We start from the raw sequence: 21,601 nt of genomic DNA on the forward strand, positions 1-21,601 counted from the left end.
CCCAAAATAAGGTCGGAAAGAAACCTATAATTCTTGAGTCTACTATTGAGGCCTGTCTAGCGAACAGGCGCTCATTATATACGCCAGGGTGGCAAAAACGGCTAGTGCTCTCTTGGAGCTGGAACCCGCTAGGGGAGAAGACCCGCTACAGTTAAAGATAAAGACCGATGACGTCACGAAGCAAGGCAGCGCCGTCACCTCTTATCGTTATTAAAACCACAGCCCTCCAGTGAGGAGCGAGCTATCAGAGACTGTACAAACCTGAGTTGAAATCTAATCTTCTGTTCTCATCCTCTCCAGGCTGGCGACGACGCCTGTGAAACTTAAATTGTATGGAATATAATTTATGCTGAACCTACGTGGGGTTTCTCCTGCATGCATTCTGTATACTTTGCTGCTAAACAAATAAAGAGCCGTTTGAAACTGCTGCAATCCCCTGTTCCGCCTGCTCCTTGACCACTGAGACTCCACAGTATGAACTTGTAGCAGCGAGCGTTAAAGCTGAACCAGGACATTGGACAGTTCCCTTGATCCACCTTCACCTCAGCCAAGGGGCTGGAGTGCACGGAGCCTACATGCACACATGCACGCACGCATGGACACGCACACACAAAATATCATTGTCGAAAATAGCAGATTAAAGTCCCAACAGCGGGTCTACGCCAGGTAAATGGTCCCTGCTAATTTTGTGTATCATAGACGACGCCAGGCCCAGTCCCGCCCCCTTTCATGACGACGCCAGGCCCAGGAAATAATTCCCAATGCATTTTTCCCATAGACATTTCAAAAAGCTTTTATTTAAAGACCTCGAGTTGAGACAAATAATGACAATGAACACAATATCTTGGACGAAAAAATTACGAAGAAGAAAAACAAGAAAAAAAAGTGTGACATTTTCTTCTTTCTAATTATTTGAGAGACATGACTCATTCATCCAGGGGAGACATGACTCATTCATCCAAGCTGCAAGCACAGCACTTTCTATCAAGGGAACAAATGTCTATTAAACAAATATGATGGTTGTACAGGGAGGTTTGACACCCCACATCCCTACTAACTATTTATTATACTACTACTATCTATTGGCACATCAGAACCAGTGCAGTCGATTCAAATCCCATTAACACATATGGGATTTGCAGGCTGTGACATCACAAACAGCAGGAAAATCAGAGCACTTTGTTGGAGCCAGAAAACCCCAGACCAAAGAACATCTACTGAATATTAAAAGTTCCGTTTTTTTGGGTGCAATTGAGCTCAGAAAACCTAGTAAAAAAATCACACCCTTGTGAAGTGAGGAGCGCACCCTGGGGACCCCCACACAGACACAGACACAGAGACAGACATACAGATGCACAGACAGACATACAGACACAGAGACAGGCATACAGACACAGAGACAGACATACAGACACAGGGTCAGACATACAGACACAGAGAAGGACATACAGACACAGAGACAGACATACAGACATACACAGAGACAGACATACACAGAGACAGGCATACAGACGTACACAGGGACAGACATACAGACACAGGGACAGCCACAGGAGTGGAGGCAAAGCTAAAAAAAACACAGTCACAATCCCTTTAAGAGAAATCACGTGCCATTTGCCATCCTGCCCATTGCCGTTCGTTATCCTCCTCCTCCTCCTGAGTATAATCAGCATAATAAGCGTTATCAGTGTCATAACCATTTGGATCTTCATCATCGGAAGAATCATCAGAGCTTTCATCATCGTCACCAGCCACGGGTACGTGATCCTTCCTCAGCCTGAGAGTGACACAGTGGAATGCACCACCAGCACCAGACTCCATGCTCTCCCACCTGTTGGTCTCCTCACAGTAGCGCGCCATGCTCTTCACATTTCTGCATGAAAAGAGACACCAACATAGCCATAAGAGAAGGACCCATGGTGTGGACATCAAAACATGGATTTCAAAACAAATTTGTTCAACGCAAAAATCCTGCGTTCCAACTTCAGGAGACTTCGGAAAAAAAGCAATTCACCCGACTGCTGCCTTCTCGGTATGACATGGAAAGGAGTGGCATTTGCATTTGTTTCACCATGTAGCAAATGCTGCATTCGCGGTCCCTGGAGAGGGCAGTTGTTTTACAGACGGGTAAACGGGCAGGGGCTGAAGCCCCCTTTGATGTCTGTGTGTGCACGTTCCTGCTGGTGGTGAACAGTGTCTCACCTCTTTTCGTGATCCAGGCCTCCTAGAATGTAGATCTGTCCGTCCATCACAGCCAGGCTATGCCGGTAGCGTAGCGGGTTACGTTTTAAGGGGTCACACGTGGTCCAACAGTTGGTCTCTGGGTTGAAGCACGCCATGAAGCAACCATGGTCTACAATTTACAATTTAGGCATTTAGCAGACGCTCTTAATCCAGAGCGACTTACATTAAGCAAGAACAAAAGCATGGGAATACATCACATAAAAACATTCATCATGAAACATGCGTAAGCTAAGAAAGTAACAGTGGAATATCTATATAATGAAATTTATACGTATAAACTTTACATATATACTACTATGCTATACATATGTACTATGGCGTGCTATGACTATATACAATGCAATTCTAGTGCTGTCTACATAACATGCCTGTTTCATGTAAGTCTGTTTCAAATGCTATCTAAGTCTACAGAAGTGCTATCTAGGGTAGAGTAAGTGCTATGGGCCATGATGGAGTCTGAAAAGGTGGGTTTTCAGACTACGGCGGAAGATTGGGAGTGATGCTGCAGTTCTGACTGCCATGGGAAGTGCATTCCACAGTTTTGGAGCCAGAAGGGAGAAGAGTTTGGGACGTGTGGAGCGTTGTCCCGGCGTTTTTAGTGAGGGTACTTCCAGCTTCCCTGCGTTCGCTGATCTGAGTGCGCGGGAGGGTTTGTAGGGTTCAATCATACTTGCAAGATATGGGGGAGCCATACCTTTGGTTGCTTTGAATGCCAGCATCAGAGTTTTGTATTCTGTGCGGGCAGCGACCGGGAGCCAGTGGAGGGAGCGGAGCAGGGGGGAGACATGTGAGAATTTTGGCTGGTTGAAGACCAAGCGAGCTGCGGCATTTTGGATCAGCTGGAGAGGCTTAAGTGCACATGCTGGTAGGCCAGTAAGGAGGGAGTTACAATAGTCAAGTTTTGACAAGACTGTTGTCTGGATTAGGAGCTGGGCTGATTCCTGGGTGAGGAACGGTCTAATTCGTCGTATGTTATAGAGTGTGAACCTACAGGATCGAGTGACAGCTGTGATGTGAGCTTTGAACGAGAGCTGACTGTCCAGGACAACACCAAGATTCCTGGCTGTTGGGACAGACGTTACCAGGGCGTTGTCTACGGAAATAGTTAACTCCCGCATAGGGCAGGACTTAGCTGGGAAGAAGAGAAGCTCAGTCTTGTCTGGGTTCATGGTCTAGAAACGAGTCAAATGTGGGCGACTGACCTGCAGTGAAGTTGAAGTGAGTCTATTACTTTACTTATGGCAGTGGTTCACCAACTTGTTCATGTCAAGGACCCCTAAATCGACATTTATTATGGGAGACCCAAATGAGAGAAGATTTGGCGCCCCCCCCGTTGGACATAACATTAGTCTACGGACCCTCATTTAACACCTGATCAATTACCCCAATTTTAATTTGAATTAGCTGACATTATTTAAGGGGATGTCTTGTTAAGTGTTTTTATTTCTCTGTACTTTTAATGTCTTAAATGTATTTGTATTCTTTTTTTTTAATTTTTTATATTTTTTATCCCACGATTTTGTAACCCATTTTTCACCCCTGTGTCAATCATCTAATGTGATCCTGGGCTCTAAACACCCTCCGCCAACCTGGGGAGAGCAACGGACTTAACTCATGCTTCCTTCATGCTTGAGTGTCCAAGTTGCTCCTTTACACCTGACAGGGGGAGTTTCCCTGGTTGGACGTAGCGCGTGGAAGGAACACGTTATTCCAACCAGTTCCTTTCCCCTCCATCAGGCGCCCCGGCTGGCCAGGGGGAGGCAGTTTAGAGACCAGGATTACTGGATGTTTTTGTGAGGGTATCTACCCTAGGGGACACGGGGAGAACATGCAAACTCCACACAGAAAGGCCCTTTCGCCAACCCCACCTTCAGGTATGGGCACTGATGACGCGGAGGAGGAAACACGCCGCCAGCACCCACAGCGCCCCGAGCGGGAATCGAACCCAGGACCTTCTAGCTGTGAGGCGACAGCACTACCAACTGTGCCACCGTGCCCCTATGTATTTGTATTCTGAATGTATTTTTGCAAGATTGTACAATTGTGTTTTAATTGTGCAGTGTTATTTTTATTGTGTTGTGTTCTATGTATTGTTTGTCATGGACCCCAGGAAGAGTAGCTGCTACTTCGGTGGAAGCTAATGAGGATCCATCTGAATAAAGAATTTAATGGCATTTCTATCAATTTATATTGTAAAATCAATGTTAGACCCATAAGGGTCCATTTGGTTCCAAACTATCATTTAGCTGGGGACCCCCTGGAAATAATAGTGGTTCCCACTTTGGGAACCACTGTCTTATGGAACTAAGGTCTGTACTGTAAGCTTACTGTGCTTAATTTACTCAAGTAGCTTACTGTACGAAGGAGCCATTCTGACTGTGCCTTTAGCCAGTTCTGTGGGCGGGTTCACTGTGGTGGGTGTGTGTCATAGAGCAGAGGTTGTCAACGGATTGTGAACGAGGGACCACCACCCTGACTTAGAGTTAACCTTGGGACCACTGTTTGTGTTGGGTGGGGACCTGGGCTAAGATTAGTGCTTTTGCGTCAGTCGCTATGCATCCCATGTGTATACATTTGTCAACCAATGGTCCCATGGACTACTGATCATTTCCTAATAATAATGACTCAACCAGACAATCCGGTGAACCTCCCCCTCTTGAGATTGTAACTCCCTCTTTCTGTTGAATTTCTTGACCTCCAACTTGTCAGTAAATTACTACGGCCACCATAGGTCACCAGGTCATTCAGTTCATGGTTTCTCAACTAGTGGAAAGAATCTACAGATCCTACATTACTAAATGTATGGTCAGGGACCACATGGAACACCTCCACGGACCACCAGTGGTCCACGGACCACCTATTGAAAACCCCTGTCATAGAGTAATACAAGGATAGAGACCGAACCGAAACGATTACAACTATTTGGAGTTTTATTTGATGTTGCTTTGCTTTACTTAGATTTTAACCCATACAGGGCCCTTTTGGTGTTTTTTGCATTTATACTTTAGCTATTGAATAATAGCAGATCTACAAGCTGAGCTTGCAGGTCTGCTATTTTTGAAAAAATCGTTAAAATGTGGCGTAAATATTTGAATATATATTCTTTCAGAGCGAACATTTTTTTAACTCAAATCTTTGCTTCTGGGGGTCCACGGCCAATTACAGATAATTCTGGGGGTCCTTTACATGAAAAAGGAAATGGGTTTTTCAGAAAACATTTGGTAGAATGGATCTCGGGTCTAAATGTGTTAAGAACAGGTACGATACCTGTAACATAGATCTATAAGACCAGGTATGTTACCTGTAACATAGATCTTTCCATTCAGAACACAAGCAGCTGACGGATCACTATGCATTGGAAGGGACCCAAATGGAGTGACCTTTTTCCACACAGATTTTTCAGGGTCGTACTTGGAGACCTGGACTGGATCACGACCTAGGGTCCAAGAGAGAGAGAGAGAGAGAGAGAGAGAGAGAGAGAGAGAGAGAGATAAAGACACACATATAGTCATACTGGTACTCATAGGTAGGCGGACACATAGGTGAACGAACACATGGGTGAACACAGACATTACTGTTCCTTGGAGTGGTTGCACCACTCAAAAACACTATAGATTTCACTGTGTAGTTTATGAATTGCGCAGTGAGAGGGCAAACTAAGGCAGAAGGCACATTTAATATGCAAGAATGATGCAAGAATGATGCCCGTTCGCATCGAGTCTACCGAAGTAAAGACGTGAACGGGACCTTAATTAACCCGTCCGTACCAATAAAATAGAGCCATCTTCCTCGTGCGACCACAAGCGGAGACGAGACGAGAGCTTCGGCACGACAAGCCTCGGGCACGGCATCCTTCAGCAGCTTCCAGGTGTTGTTTTGGGGGTCGTAGCGCTCCATGGAGGCTTTACTCTCCTCACTCCCAGAGCCCCCCACGGCAAACACACATCCATCCAGCTCCACCAGGCCTGGGTGGGGTTGGGCAGAGATAAAAACACACAAAGACAAGATCATTAGAACTAGGGACACACACTCCCGATTTTTCCGATCCGATCGGATCCCGATACCACAGTTTGTGTTGGCAAGAGGGCATTTTTCATGGGAACCGCACAACCCACTTAGCAGCACTGCTCATCCCACAAATGATGATTATCTTATTATTTTTGCCTATGATATATAACCAGAACAGGGACTCCAGGGTTAACGTGGTTGAACTGAGTGACAGTCTTACTGAAGCCATAGCGGGCCGTCTTCATGGGAGCCGTCTTCAGCCATGACTTATGGTGAACGTCGTAGCGCCACACCTCCTTACTGGCCAAACGATCCTTAATGGCCAAACCTTCAAGATATCCTCCGGCCAAATACAGAGTGGAGCCTGGTGGGAGAAGAGCAGAATTAAAACCAGTCATTCCTCCATTGTTTAAAAGAAATAAAGATTGTAATATGCTTTAATACACAAGTTGAAATGTCTTCACGTATCTTTTTATTTTCTCCATCTTCTATGTTATTGTGTGTATGCATTTTGCATCCCAAAACGCAGTTTAGAGTTAAAGGGACAGTTCACCCTTTTTGCAAAAAAAATATATGTTAATGACGTTTAGAAGCTTTAGATCACTTTCCTGGGGGTATTTATGTGTGTAATATGTGGTTTTAGATATTTTAGATTGTAGCAGTGAGCCTGTTGTCATGGACACTGGTCTCACTACCTTCCTGGACTACGATTCCCATAATTCTTTGGTGCACTGCTCCTCCTTGTGGATATAGGGGGGAGAGCTGTCTTACTGAGACAACAGTCTTTATGTGTGTTTTAGATATTTTAGATTGTAGCAGTGAGCCTGTTGTCTCTGATGTCATGGACAAGAAGCGAAGACCGTAAGGGCGCCGCCATGTTGATCACATGGTGCTCCATGGAAGGAAAGAAACATGCGCAATGGGCTTTATGCAGCCTTGGTCTGCAACTGCGCATGTTCCTTTCCTTCCATGGAGCACCATGTGATCAACATGGCGGCGCCCTTACAGTCTTCGCTTCTTGTCCTCTTTAGACAGTCCTTGATGTAGTCCAGGAAGGAAGTGAGCCCAGTGTCCATGACATCAGAGACAACAGGCTCACTGCTACAATCTAAAATATCTAAAACACACATAAAGACCCCCAGGAAAGTGTTCTAAAGCTTCTAAACGTCATTAACATATATTTATTTGCAAAAAGGGTGAAGTGTCCCTTTAAGGGACGCAATAAAACAACGACCTCTGCATCCACGGGATGCACTACTGTACGACTGTACTGTTTTTTATTCTAGTTTATTTTGCTAGCTTTAGTTATAATAATACTTTCTTCTTCTGTTTTCTACATGAATATAGCCATATTATAACCATATAAAATGAAATGGGAGTTAAATGCTGCAATTTATAAAAATGGCAAAATATGACTCCTAACGTGGTTGAAGTGGGACTCATAAAATGTCCCTGGGACTCATTTCTGAAAGACCATCCCTGCATCCTGGGACTCATTACATTGAAAACCTATTTGCATCACTGTGGTACACTTATAAAAGGAGAGACTTTTACAGAAATTCACCAAGATAGTTGTAACATAAGCTGTGGGCTATACAATAGTATACCAACCTCACCACTGGCTGCACTATAGCTAATATTATTGTAGTAAAAAGAAAAAAAGAAAACAACAACACCTGTGAGCTATCAGTAATTACAGTAGTCAAACTAGAACTGCACTCTTTCGAGTGCCTACTTGCTTGTTGCACCATAAATGGCCTACTAGTGCGCAAGCAGAGCGCAAGTACTGTCGACCGCTACAAACTGTCAAAGCTCAGCTTCTCTGTGAAGGAACGTTTGAAATGTTGAATTATTAGGTTTAACCGTTTGCTACCTACCTACTTTATGCATGTAAAAAAGTAGTATTATGAAGTATGGTACCAGTTTCTATCTATAAAAGAAATACAGTTTTATTGATTTAGAATTATTCTGGATCCCTTTTTAGTTTCTCAAAGAAGAAAAAAATCATCGATATCCGATGGAAAAAAATGTATATAAACTGAAATAAGTCAGTCGATCAGTGTCGGGTGGATTAAAGGAAATGCCTCTATGTATATGTATATGTAATTTGTAAGTTGATTAGCGGTATACTGTGGTTACTTTGCTCCACTTTTGATGCGTATGCACGTCCCAGCATATGACGTCAGGGTATAACTGGTATAACTAGCTCTCAATGAACTAGTCATTACGTCATTTGCTGGGACGGTGCATACGCATTGTTTGCTGGGACGGTGCATACACATTGTTTGCTGGGACGGTGCATACACATTGTTTGCTGGGACGGTGCATACGCATTGTTTGCTGGGATGGTGCATACGCATTGTTTGCTGGGACGGTGCATACGCATCGAATATCGTCCTGGGCGAAACTAGTACTCTGCTTGCGCAAGTAATAACCCTGTTCCCAGTATCCCTCAACAAGGATAGGTGTATGTTTCCCTGCAGTTGTTAGGTGTATGTTTACCTGGTGTCCTAGTTTCTTTTATATGTTTCTTTCTTCTTTGCACTCCATTAAGTGACTATTTACACTGTTAGTTAGTTGACAAGGTTGCGTGACATTGTCATATTTTTTCATTTTTCTTGTAATTACAGCTATGGATAAGAGAGTCTTCTAATCTGAATGCTTCAATTGTACCCTTCAGGACATCATCCAAATGTAATTCTGGTGCAACAATTCAGAGTATAGGATCCAGTCCTCTGATGGTAATCCTCACCTGACGCGACCACAGCATACTCCTGTGCTTTAAAGGGCAGATATCCTAGAGTCTTCCTGTTGTTCTTCAGGGGATCCAGGCTCTCCACTTTGTGAAAACCACCTTTGTTACACTTTGCTCCCACCGTCACTATCACTGCAACCAGCAGGAGAAGAAGGACAAGGTGAGACACTTCAACCAGCAGGAGAGAAGGACAAGGTGAGACACTTCAACCAGCAGGAGAGAAGGACAAGGTGAGACAGAGTAGATTGGTTTTAACATGCATGTGTTCAGCAGGATACCTGTGGGCCTGTGGGGTCGTGCTGTGTTACAGTAGGGTACCTGTGGGTCTACGGGGGCGTGCTGTGTTACAGTAGGGTACCTGTGGGTCTACGGGGGCGTGCTGTGTTACAGTAGGGTACCTGTGGGGCCGTGCTGTGTTACAGTAGGGTACCTGTGGGCCTGCGGGGGCGTGCTGTGTTACGGTAGGGTACCTGTGGGGCCGTGCTGTGTTACAGTAGGGTACCTGCGGGGCCGTGCTGTGTTACAGTAGGGTACCTGCGGGGCCGTGCTGTGTTACAGTAGGGTACCTGTGGGCCTGCGGGGGCGTGCTGTGTTATGGTAGGGTCTCTCCTTCTTGGCCTCAGAGATGAACCTCTGGCAGCCCTCGTGTTCTTTCACCACATCCAGACACAGAACCACAGTGGGAAGGTAGGAGGGACTGACGAGAGGAAGACGGATGTGCTCTAGTACCTTAAAAATTAAAATAAAGTGGAACACCGATTATTTATTAGTTCAACTGGACATTCGGTAAAACAACAATTATTCAATTGATTGTTATAAGACACAAAATCCTGTGTCTTCTGCGTACAGAAAATGTGTTCTCGTAAAAAGGGCCTTTCTGTGTGGAGTTTGCATGTTCTCCCCTAGGGTAGGTAGGCCTACTCACAAAAAGGTAATGCAGTAATCCTGGTCTCTAAACTACCTCCCCCTGGCCAGCCGGGGCACCTGAAAGGACCTTCCTGTTCCTACCACGCGCTACGTCCGTCCGGGGAAATTCCCCCCCTGTCAGGTGAAAAGAAGCAGCTTGGACTCCTCATGCATAGAAGGGAGCATGAGGTCAGTCCGCTGCCCCCCCAGGTTGGCAGAGGAAGTGTAGCGCCCAGGATTACATTGGATAATTGACACTGGGTGAAAAGAAATGGGATAAAAATTATAGAAAAAAAGTAGTAGTAGTAGTAGTAGTATCAATATCATATAGGTCCAGGATGTGAGAATAAGAAAAGACTGACCTTTCCAAAGCTGTGCCTGCAGGTAGCAGGACACTTGTCGAACCACATCATAGCAGCCTCAAACACCATGTCCTCCTTGGGAACATTCAGGTGATCACTGGAGAGGATCTCTGTCAGTCTCTCCACAGAGAGGGAGAGAAACTCTGGCTGTTGGTAGAAGAAAACACAGGTAGGTTAATATCTAAAAGATGAACTGACTCTGGGACCTGTTGGTAGAAGAAAACACAGTAGGTTAATATCTAAAAGATGAACTGACTCTGGGACCTGTTGGTAGAAGAAAACACAGGTGGGTTAATATCTAAAAGATGAACTGACTCTGGGACCTGTTGGTAGAAGAAAACGTTAATATCTAAAAGATGAACTGACTCCAGGGAACTTTCCTCCTCTGAAGTGCTCACAGTCAGTGTTGTTTTTGGCATCAAATTTAGATTTTTAGTTTTAGTCATTAGTCTCTTGAATAGTTTTCATTTCGTTTTAGTCACGTTTTAGTCACATGGAATGTTTTAGTGTTAAGTCTAGTTTTAGTCAACAAAATATCATATGATTTTAGTCGACTAAATCTACAGTTGATATTATAGTCGAACAAAATGTATGTTGGTGGGCCTTGATGCCGTCGTGAGACTGTAACGTGAGCTGTGAGCTTGTAGATTATTGTAAAATGGCTTATACTGGATCTTTTGTCCACTAGTGCCTTCCTATTTTAGTCTAGTTTTTATTTGTTGACGAAATTGTCAGTATATATTTAGTCATAGTTTTAGTCATCATAGCTTAGTTTTCATTTAGGTTTCGTCAGTGGAAAAAGGTAGCCGACGAACATTTTTTTGTCTTAGTTTTAGTCGACAAAATCAACACTGGTCACAGACAGTTGACATGACTGATGTTTCTACCCAGGTCTAGGTCAGTTACTGGTGACACCTTGGAGAAATGGTAATAAAACAAAGTCATGGGTGTAAAAGCCAACAAACAAAACAACTTGGTAAATGTATGATGCCTCAACAGAGCACCGAAGTCTGACGTCAATATCGGTAGAGGGCGCTAATCCACAGGTTCATGTACTTTTTATTTGCATTGTAATCCCCATAGCGGGATTTTAGATCGCCTCATATAAGAACTGTGTTTGAAAAATAAACATATCACCCCGGCCGTTTCACTCATATGGATATGAAGAATCAACTGACTGAGAGAAAACGCTAATGTTACTGCTGCTGAATTAGTTACATTTTCGCTAGAAACAGACTATCATAATGAGTGACTGACTGTCATAAACCTCCCTGACAATAACGCAGAGACAGCTTGTATATTTTTGGACCACAATGCTTATAGAGCGTCGCAGTCCTGCCCCCTACCAGGGCCCAGAAAATGATTCCCTGTGTGTCGTACAATGCCAACTCTTGTGGTGACAAATCATGACAACAAACACATTTTTGTTGTTTTTATTCTTTGTAATTATTTGTTTGGTCCAAAATATTGTGTTTATTGTCATGATTTGTCACAACTCGAGTTGGCTTTGTCCGCGACGTAACCGTCTTTAAATAAATACTATGTCTATGAGGAAAAATGCATTGGGAATCATTTCCTGGGCCTGGCGTCGTCATGAAAGGGGGCGGGACTGCGACGCACAATATTAAGATCACCCCATGCTATGATGCTATTCTCCATAGAGAGATTACTTCCGTGAACCAGGGGAATCGAGGGGACGAGCGACTGGCGTCAGGACTTCGGCGCTCTATGACTGACCTGTCGGTAGAGAACACAGAAGTGTTCCAGAATGTAGTCCATGCTGTGTTTCTTCAACGTGCCACAGGAGTGGTCCTCAGAGAAGCAGAACATCTCTACACAGTTCTTCCTGTCGATGTGACGCTTCATGAAGTCACCGCAGGCGTTTCCAACGGCCGTGATGTCCCACAGGTTGGCTGCTGCCAGCAGGGCCTAGAGTAGACCAAACATGTGTTTATTAACCCATTTAGACCTGAGAACAGATTCTACAAATGTTTTCTAATCCTGATGTTTCAGTGGTTCTCAAACATTTTCATGTCAAGGACCCCCAAATATATATATGTAATTGGCCGCCGACCCCCATCTGAACATGTGTCCTTCCAGGGACCTCATCCACCAGAAGCAAAGATTTGAGTTAAAAATGTTCGCTCTGAAAGAATATATATTCAAAGGTTTGCGCCACATTTTCACGATTTAAAATAAATAGCAGTTCTATACAAGCTCGTAGAGCTTGTAGATCTGCTATTTTTCAATAGCTAAAGCATGACAATGCTTAAAACACCAAAAGGGGGTTCCCGCCCAGAATGGGAAGTAAGCACGCACGTAGGACAAATGAATAAGGTTCATGATGACGATGATGATAATGCAGTACCTGCACATTCGCTGTGGCGATGGACACCTTTGACGTGTAGGCGTAGTTCACCAACATACCAACAATCTCAGGTTCCACGCCACCGAGGGACACCCGGTCCTGTGTGGACTCCATCATGCCAGATGTAAACATGGCCTGTGCAGGGTGAAAAGGTGATGTTTTCAGGGTTTAGGCCTTTCTCATTTAAATTGTGTCAACAATGAATACATTAGATATAGCATGTTAGGTTCACTTTATAGTATAGTATAGTATAGTATAGTATAGTATAGTATAGTATAGTATAGTATAGGATAGGATAGGATAGGATAGGATAGGATAGGATAGGATAGGATAGGATAGTATAGTATAGTATAGTATAGGATAGGATAGGATAGGATAGGATAGGATAGGATAGTATAGTATAGTATAGTATAGTATAGTATAGTATAGTATACATGTATAGCTTATATGTATAGTTTAATAGATACTCCACTGTTACATTCTTAGCTTACTTTTTATGTATGTGATGTATGCCATGCTTTTTGTTATTGCTCAATGTAAATCGCTCTGGATTAAGAGCGTCTGCTAAATGCCTAAATTGTAAATGAAGTGAATGCCAAGGTCAAATTTTGCAAATGTGTGAAATTACCTCAAAGTATGAGCAAAAGGAGGCCAGTACGTATCGATGGCAGGGGAACTCCTGTCCCTCACAGCACAGAATCACATCACACAACAAGGCCCTCTCTACGTCCTTCGGCCTTTGCTTGGGTCTCGGTCTCTGGGTGTTGGGAGAGGCAAAGGGACTTCGTAGCGCAGCCATGCGGTTAGGCTGCCTCCGTCCTCCACCTGCCTTCACCACCCCCCGCACAACTCTATCAGCCTCTGGAACTCCCTCCTTGATCCCCGACGTGTGTGTTGAGCCTGGAGTACGGCGCAGCCTGTTGAGGCCCTTTAACACCTTCTGGGGATGGACGGAGTCCTCAAACATCTCAGCCTCCTGTGAGGAGGTGCTGGACTCCTGAAATGCAACGACAGCATCCCAGAGGGAGATTTATAAATCAATTTATAAATGAAGCCAGGATGGAACCTAGGCTTTTTAAAACTGCTTTTGCGTACCACCATGTTGAAATGCCATTTTCCCTTGTATAGAGGGTATGCGCGTGACATCGTACCTGGAAGTTATGCGGGAATGCCCACTGAGTGGCAAGAAAAACTAATTTCTGGCCTTGACAGCCCATTCATCCAAACAGAAAAGTCCTGTCTGATTGCATTAAACAATGTTAAACTCACCAACATTTCAGCTGTACGAAAACCTTCAATTATCCTCTTTCTATCTGCAAAGTTTTTGTTTCATAAAAATCCACCATAGAAACGTTATGAGCTACTTTCTGTACTCCAACCCTCCATGCTGCCCAATGTTTTGCCACTCAGTCTAAATGAGGGGCATATCAGGTGTTCTGATGGGAAAATCATGCATTTGCATACTCTCTATATTAGTCAGTCAGTGACAGCTTAATGGAAATATTAAACACATTGGTTTCCTATTGCTATCGTCAAGATAAGATTGTTGGTTTTCCAGCTAGCATGTTGACCTGTCTGGGTCCGGGTGAGTTTCTCCAACATTCTAAACGGAGTGGTCCTCCTCAGAAAAGCAGTAAATCCCTACACAGCTACTCACATCCATGCGACGCTTCAGGAAGTCACGGCAGGCATCTCCAACAGCCGTGACGCCCAACATGCTTGATGCTGCCAGCAGGGCCTAGAGTAGACCAAATAAACAACAATATCTGTCAAGCATCACCAATGTTATGTAGAGCAGGGCTTCTCAACCCGTGGGTCACAACCTTAGAGTATATATGAATAGAGACGGCACCCAGAGGAAACCCTGAGGCGAAATGGACATAGTGGCCGAATGTGGTATTGCAGCGTGGGCCCAAACACATGAACGCGCTGGTCCGTTGACTATCATTGTGCACGTTCACGACGGCAGCACGTTCGTGCGCGTTCGTGCTCGTACAAAGGCCGCGCGTTCATGTGTTTGGGCCCAATCCACCCCAGAATGCACTCTGTTACTAGCCGGAAGGAGGAGTGAAATCGCCTCATGCGCTTTTGAGCATCTTAATGCAAGTGGATGGAAGGAGAACTTGGATGCCATCTCTATTCATATAGAGATGGGGGGGGGGGGGGTCGCCAAATAATTTTGGGGGGTCCCCAAATTATTATTATTTTTGCAACTGAATGGCTGAAAAATGGAAATGTGTTTGCCTAGTACACATAGTGCACATAGAGAACATGCATAACCTTTCCTTAATGATTATTATCTGCTTTCGGTATTCATTCATGATATATTTTGGAGGGGTCGCGAGATATGGCCAAAACATTTCCGGGGGGGGTCCCCAGCCAAAAACGTTGAGAACCCCTGATGTAGAGGGGAGACAATGGAGACAATGAATAAAGGTTCATGATGATAATGCAGTACCTGCACATTCGCAGTGGAGACGGACACCTTTGAAGTGTAGGCGTAGTTCACCAACACACCAATCATCTGAGGTTCCACTCCACTGATGGTCACCCTCTCCGGTGTGGACTCCCTCGTGGCAGATGTAAACATGGCCTGTGCAGGGTGAAAAGGGGAATGGTTTGCCTGTAGTGTTCAGGGTTTATTAGGCCTATCTTATCTACATTGTGTCAGCAATATTAATTAGACATATATAGCATGTTAGGTTCATGTGAAGCAGTGTCGTTTTCGTCGACTAAAACTAAGACGAAGAATGTTCGTCGACTACCTTTTTTCACTGACTAAATAAAAACTAAATAAAAAACAAATCTATGATGACTAAAACTAAGACTCAATATATTGACAATTTCGTCAACAAAAAAAGAACTAGACTAAAATGTTAGGGAGGAACTAGTGGACAAGAGAACCACTTTTATGCTAGGTTGCATGCTGAAAATAGCAGATCTATAATCTCACAATGCGCTGCGACGCTGCCGTAGTCTGCCATTACGACGACATCAGGGCCTGTCAAAACTAAAATATTTTAGTCGACTAAAATCGTATGACATTTAGTCAACTAAAACTGGACTAACACTAGAACATTCCAGGTGATTAAAATGTGACTAAAGCTAAGTGAAAACTATTCAAGAGCCAAAAACAACACTTTATGTGAAGCCACGGTAGAATTGAAATATCATTCCCTAAACAGCAGGTGAGTGTGTGCTTGTCTTACCTCAAAGTGTGAGCTGAAGCAGGCCAGTACGTATCGATGGCAGGGGAACTCCTGTCCCTCGCAGCACAGAATCACATCACACAACAAGGCACCGTTGAGCCGCAGCCTGTTCAGGCCCGCTAAGACCTTCTGGGGATGGCCGGAGTCCTTAAACATCTCAGTCTCCTAGTGAGGACGGTGGTACACTGGTGGTGCCGGCCTCCTGAGATGCAACGACAACATCCCAGAGGGAGATTTAATAATCAACGGACAAATTACAACTATTCACCAGTGATTGTGAATACTGTTGTTGATGTGTTAATGTGGCTTTAAAACAACTGCCCTTGTGTACCGTGAAATGCCATTATTTCCGTGAGTCTGAGGAAGATGGAGGTTTTAATACCGGTATGTTAGTTACATTTTCAATGTAATGAGTCTCAGGATGCAGGGATGGTCTTTTAGAAATGAGTCCCAGGGACATTTGATGAGTCCCACTTCAACCACTTTAGGAGTCATATTTTGCCATGTTTACAAATCGCAGCATTTAACTCCCATTTCATTTTATATGGTTATAATGTGGTTATATTCATGTAGAAAACAGAAGAAGAAATTATTATTATAACTAAAGCTAGCAAAATAAACTAGAATAAAAAACAGTACAGTAGTGCATCCCGTGGATGCAGAGGTTGTTGTTTTATTGCATCCCTTAACTATAAACTGTGTTTTGGGATGTAACATGCACCCTATTTTAATCTCTGCAGTAGTGTGCAAAAAGGGTGAAGTTTCCCTTTAACAGTATGCAGAATAGGTACATTTCAAAAGCTGTTAACTGTGGACGACGCCATAAAGCATTACACTTGTTTCCAATAGGGTCCACACATGCAGTTTTCAATTCATCAGAATGAAATGTATTGAATGTTTAAATCCAATCCAGGCTGAGCATATATCAGCCCCCAACTGGTTCAAAAAGTGGGGTCCGGGGACCCCCAGGGGTCTTTGAGGGAGTTCCAGGGGGTACCCAGCTAAATGATAGTTTGGAAACCAAATGGACCCTTATGGGTCTGCAACTCTGAGAGTGTACAAATGGAACCAAATGGACCCTTATTGGTCTGCAACTCTGAGAGTGTACAAATGGAACCAAATGGACCCTTATTGGTCTGCAACTCTGAGAGTGTACAAATGGAACCTAAATTGACATTGATTTTACAATATAAATGGGGGGTCCCAGAGATAGAAATGCCATTAAATGGGGGTCCGTAGACTATAATGCATGTCCAAACTGGGGGGTCCTTTTATAATTAAACGGCTTGAGAATCATTGCTAGAGCCATAACATTATTCTCTTGTGGGGGTCCCTCCCTGGCATATCTTTTTCAAATGGGGGTCCGAATTAGTGTCAATTTGGGGGTCCTTGATGTGAACAAGTTTGGGAACCAACTGCACTATACAAAGCAAACATGAATAGCCACAACAAAATACTGTACAACAAACCGTTGCATTGATTGATTGAAGTATGCATTAACAGTTTGCAGAATTACAGTACATCTCAAGCACAACTCAATACAAAGACTGTTAACTGTGAGTGGACGACACCATAAAGCATTACACTTGTTTAACCACCTTGTTCAATTCATCGAAACATTTAGAGACGTACACATATACACTTCTATTTAGTCAAAGAACAGAACAGGGATTCATCATAAAGGAGGTAAAAAGCACTAAAATGTAAACATACCTCGATCGTCGTTGTCTGCATACAGAAACAACTCTAAAGGAAATTAGTCCAATTCAAACAGTGTCCACAACAACGCAGTCGCACACAACACCAAACGGTAATGGTATTATAGTCCGTCAACCAATACTAATGATTTAATGTAGACATTTGGACGTTTAAATTAAAACTGAGAACAACAACAAACTTTCCGCGTCGCCCGCTTCTGCTCTTCAAAGGGACAGTGTCACCACTAACTGTGTCCCCCTTAGACCCCTACCCTACCCACTGCTTTTGGTTCCGGCAAACGTAAATTAAACAATACCCTTAAATAATTATTTGAATTAAATAAACCACAGTTGTTTTGGTTATTTCCTATGTGATTTATTTCATGGGCTTTGTTTTTTTAGCACCATAACGTGGCGGGATAGGGAAGAGTATTAGTTTAGTTTGTTCCTGGGTACTACTACTGCTTTAGTGTGCTAGGGCTTACCTTAGGGTTTGGCGGCTGGCGCCCCCTTGTGGCCCCTGGGAGAATTTTAAAAAGAAGAAAAAAAAGCTTTTTTTAAGATCCCAGATATAAATGGCGTCAGTACAGTAGCCTAATGCATGTCAAACTGCTGGGCATCCTTCAAATTAAAATGAGAATCACTGCTAGATCACTGCCATCATATTCAAGGGCTTTTGACACTCAGTCATGCACCCTCTTGGGCCTCCATCATAATGGACATGTTTAAGGTAGTGTGTGTGTGTGTGTGTGTGTGTGCGTGTGCGTGTGCGTGTGTGTGTGCACACACAGACGCGGACTGTAACAGAGATAGACTCTTAAGCCCTGTCGAGAAGAAACCACCCAACTCCAACATTTTAATTTTGAAAACACTATACTATACAACACTATAGCACAATAGCACTGATTTATTCATGTTTCCTCCTGACAGCAATGATCTGGTAGTTAAATGTTGAGGCGGTGCATGGGTTGTGTCGAATTGCATTAAATGATGGTTGAAAGAGATTCACATTTACATGTTCATGAATGGAAATGTCTGTCAAGTATAGTATTGCATGGCAGAAAATCCATTTAATAATAGAGCACCAGTCCTGACAACACTGTCAGTAGAGGGCGCCAGTCCACAGGTTTGTGTACTTGTATTGAAAACACTGGCATCCATGCACCTGCAATTTGAGTAGGCTACACTGCACTATACTGTTTGGTTTGGCTGATAAATTATTGCCCTGTGTGCAGTGTTGTTTTCGTCGACTAATACTATGACAATTTTTTTTCGTCAACTACCTTTTTTCCCTGACAAAAACTACATAAAAACTAAATATAAACAAAGCCATGATGACTAAAACTATGGCGAAATATGTCGATTTTGTCAACAAATAAAAACTAGACTAAAATGTTAGGGTGGACACGAGATCTAATGGACACGAGATCCAGTAGGTCTATAAGTAAAAGACACAAGTCATTTACACTTGGTTGCATGCTGAAAATAGCCGATCTACAAGCTCACAACGCACTGCGACGCATTGTGAGCTTGTAGATAGCGCTATTTTCAGAAAGTGTAAAATCAGACATTTTGATTCCATCAAGGCCTGACAAAATACATTTTAGTCAACCAAATCAAGAGTAGATTTAGTTTAAACCGTGCATCTAAGTGACAATACAGTTAATCTGAATGGACAGCGAAACATACAGTATTTTTAGCACGATCATATTCACATTTGTACTTTTACAGCAAGCAGTGTAATTGAAAAAGGCACAGCGGCCACATCACATCTGATTATCCACGAGGCAAATCTAAATCAATCTTGTACAAGCTCTTAAAAAGAGAAAATAATAGTAACATTTAACAATAATTGCATTATTTTTTAAACCTGTGCTCCTCCTGAAAGCTAAATAAACATAAAACAATAAAGCTACCAAATGCGTCAACATCATCACTTCGATATTCGCCACAATACAAGCCAGATATTGTGGGAAGTACCAGAACACTAGGCTAGCCTATAATTAAGTATTGTGTACCATAGGCCTATTATAAATTCACAAAAATAATTTATGAAGACTGGGAGAAATGGATGAATGGCAAAAAGGCCCCACAGTGACACACGCAGGAAGGTTTTGGTATGACAACACTTGAGTCGTAGGCTACACAGTACAGTAGACAGTACTAGTACACTCTTGGTAAAATATTATTCAACTACAATTGAACGTTGGTCAGTCAAATGAGTACTTGAGTTAAAGTACTGCAGTACACACGTTTAAAAATATTCAATTCATTATTTTTTGTAGTAAAATGTACATGCTTTTTAAAATGTTATCACATTAAATACACACTAAATATTACACCCGTGTTGACCCTGCTGTGACATGTGAACATGGCTGCTGGGAAAGGGGTCTATTTTATCCTCAAGTCAAGGCTTTGCAAATGAATATTCATAATCATGCTTTTCAAAGAATACATGAATAATTTATTGAACGTATAGGTGAAGTGTCTTTGCCAGTGGAGACACAGTCTGACCAGGTTTCTTTTATCACATGGATAAGATCTCTGACACCACGGCGTCCGTCATATCGACGAAAACGTGATCCTGTTATATTTGCCAACGAGATAAGTCACACCCAATGAATTAACCACAAGCAAAACACACACTATCACAAAAGGGAATAAAACATATTTCATGACATTATTTTTAAGTGGTGCAACCACTTCTACATCCAGCTTTGTCCGTGTACCTGTGTACCTGTGTCTATGAGCACGAGTATGTTACTCATTTATACCAGTAGGGGGCGCCAGAAACAGAGAGAGGGGTAGTGCTGTGTCTCTAGAGAGAGAGAGTATGGGGAGAACTTTGTCTCGAATGTTTTTACAAATGTTCCATGATTTACAAATGTGTTTCCAAGATTTACAAATGTGTTTACAATATTTGCAAATGTTTTTCCACGATTTACAAATGTATTTCGTATTTTTACAAAAAATATATAGATTTGTGTGTGCGTTTATCCTAAAATACCATTTGTAAATCCTCAATTCTGCGTGTGAATTGTAAATCTGCATTTGGCATTCCTTTTTCCTGTTGAATCATTTTGAGACAAACGTTACGCTTTTTTATGATAATTTTCACAAATGTATTGTCCTATCCACAAAAAAACATGTAACTTGTAAGTTGGCATTTAAATAATTTTTTACAAATACATGACAATTTGTAAAAATAAAAAATTATACTTGGCACATTTATCATAAAATATCATTTGTAAATCATCAACTCTGTGTGTCAGAGTTGATGATTTGTGGATTTTCTCAATGCATTTGTGACTCCAGCCACTTGTGGATTTTCTCAATGCATTTGTGACTCCAGCCACTTGTGGATTTTCTCAAAACATTTGTGAAACCAGCACAAGGTAAAAATGTCTCAAAAAGGTGATTGGCTGCCTTGTTGCTAGGCTGCCTCTAAGCCAATGGGAGACTTACCATAAATCCCATAGTCTGAAGTCTTCAGACTATGGGATTTATGGCAGTCCAAGTTCCAGTAGAGGAGTTGGATGCTCATTCATTATTGAGATCCTTGGTTGTCCAGTTCCCCACTGTATTTCAAGTTGGACTGGTGTTGGAGGATGTTGTTGATACTCTCTCATGGTCTGAACTGCAGTGCACAATTGTGTTAATGCCTCTCTAACCTCCTGGGACACCGGAACATGCTGTGATACAATATCAATGAAAACTATTTTCCTGTGCACATGCAAATTCCAGGTAGTCCACATCCAGGGGTGCTTACTGGAGAGAATGTGACACCCTGTCATAATTTCCAAGACCTGATGTCTAAACAATTCCTACAATGCAAAAATAATTCAACCACTTTAACCCCCTATGTACAAGCTCACTATTGCTATGCCACAAGTTGTGAGCTTGCAGATCTGCTATTTTCAGAAACATTTAGATAAAAACATTTGGAGGATTTTTATGATCTTCAGACTGAAGATCATAAAACACAGCAACGTGAAACTGTGAGTTACAAGGCAGAGGCTGCAGCAAAACAAACTTTAGATTGATGTTCATAA

General features: G+C 42.8%; 1 protein-coding gene across 1 annotated transcript; it reads right to left on the reverse strand.

Annotated features, from left to right (window-relative positions):
- Positions 1–777: 777 nt before the first annotated feature.
- On the reverse strand, positions 778–17,663 carry LOC308323496 (kelch-like protein 23). The gene is made up of 15 exons (XM_080775224.1): positions 17,566–17,663; positions 15,853–16,054; positions 15,102–15,236; positions 14,301–14,381; positions 13,272–13,640; positions 12,644–12,778; positions 12,013–12,204; positions 10,276–10,422; positions 9,574–9,736; positions 9,005–9,139; positions 6,473–6,616; positions 6,012–6,209; positions 5,546–5,680; positions 2,203–2,353; positions 778–1,873 (listed from the first exon to the last, which is right to left on the reverse strand). The coding sequence occupies exons 2-15, from the start codon at positions 16,006–16,008 to the stop codon at positions 1,594–1,596; spliced, it is 2,421 nt and encodes an 806-aa protein (XP_080631350.1). The 5' UTR covers positions 16,009–16,054; positions 17,566–17,663; the 3' UTR covers positions 778–1,593.
- Between the last annotated feature and the right edge of the window lie 3,938 nt (positions 17,664–21,601).

Source organism: Protomyctophum bolini (genome assembly GCF_963924005.1).
Source record: "Protomyctophum bolini genome assembly, chromosome: 11".
In the NCBI taxonomy this organism is placed as follows: Eukaryota; Metazoa; Chordata; class Actinopteri; order Myctophiformes; family Myctophidae; genus Protomyctophum; species Protomyctophum bolini.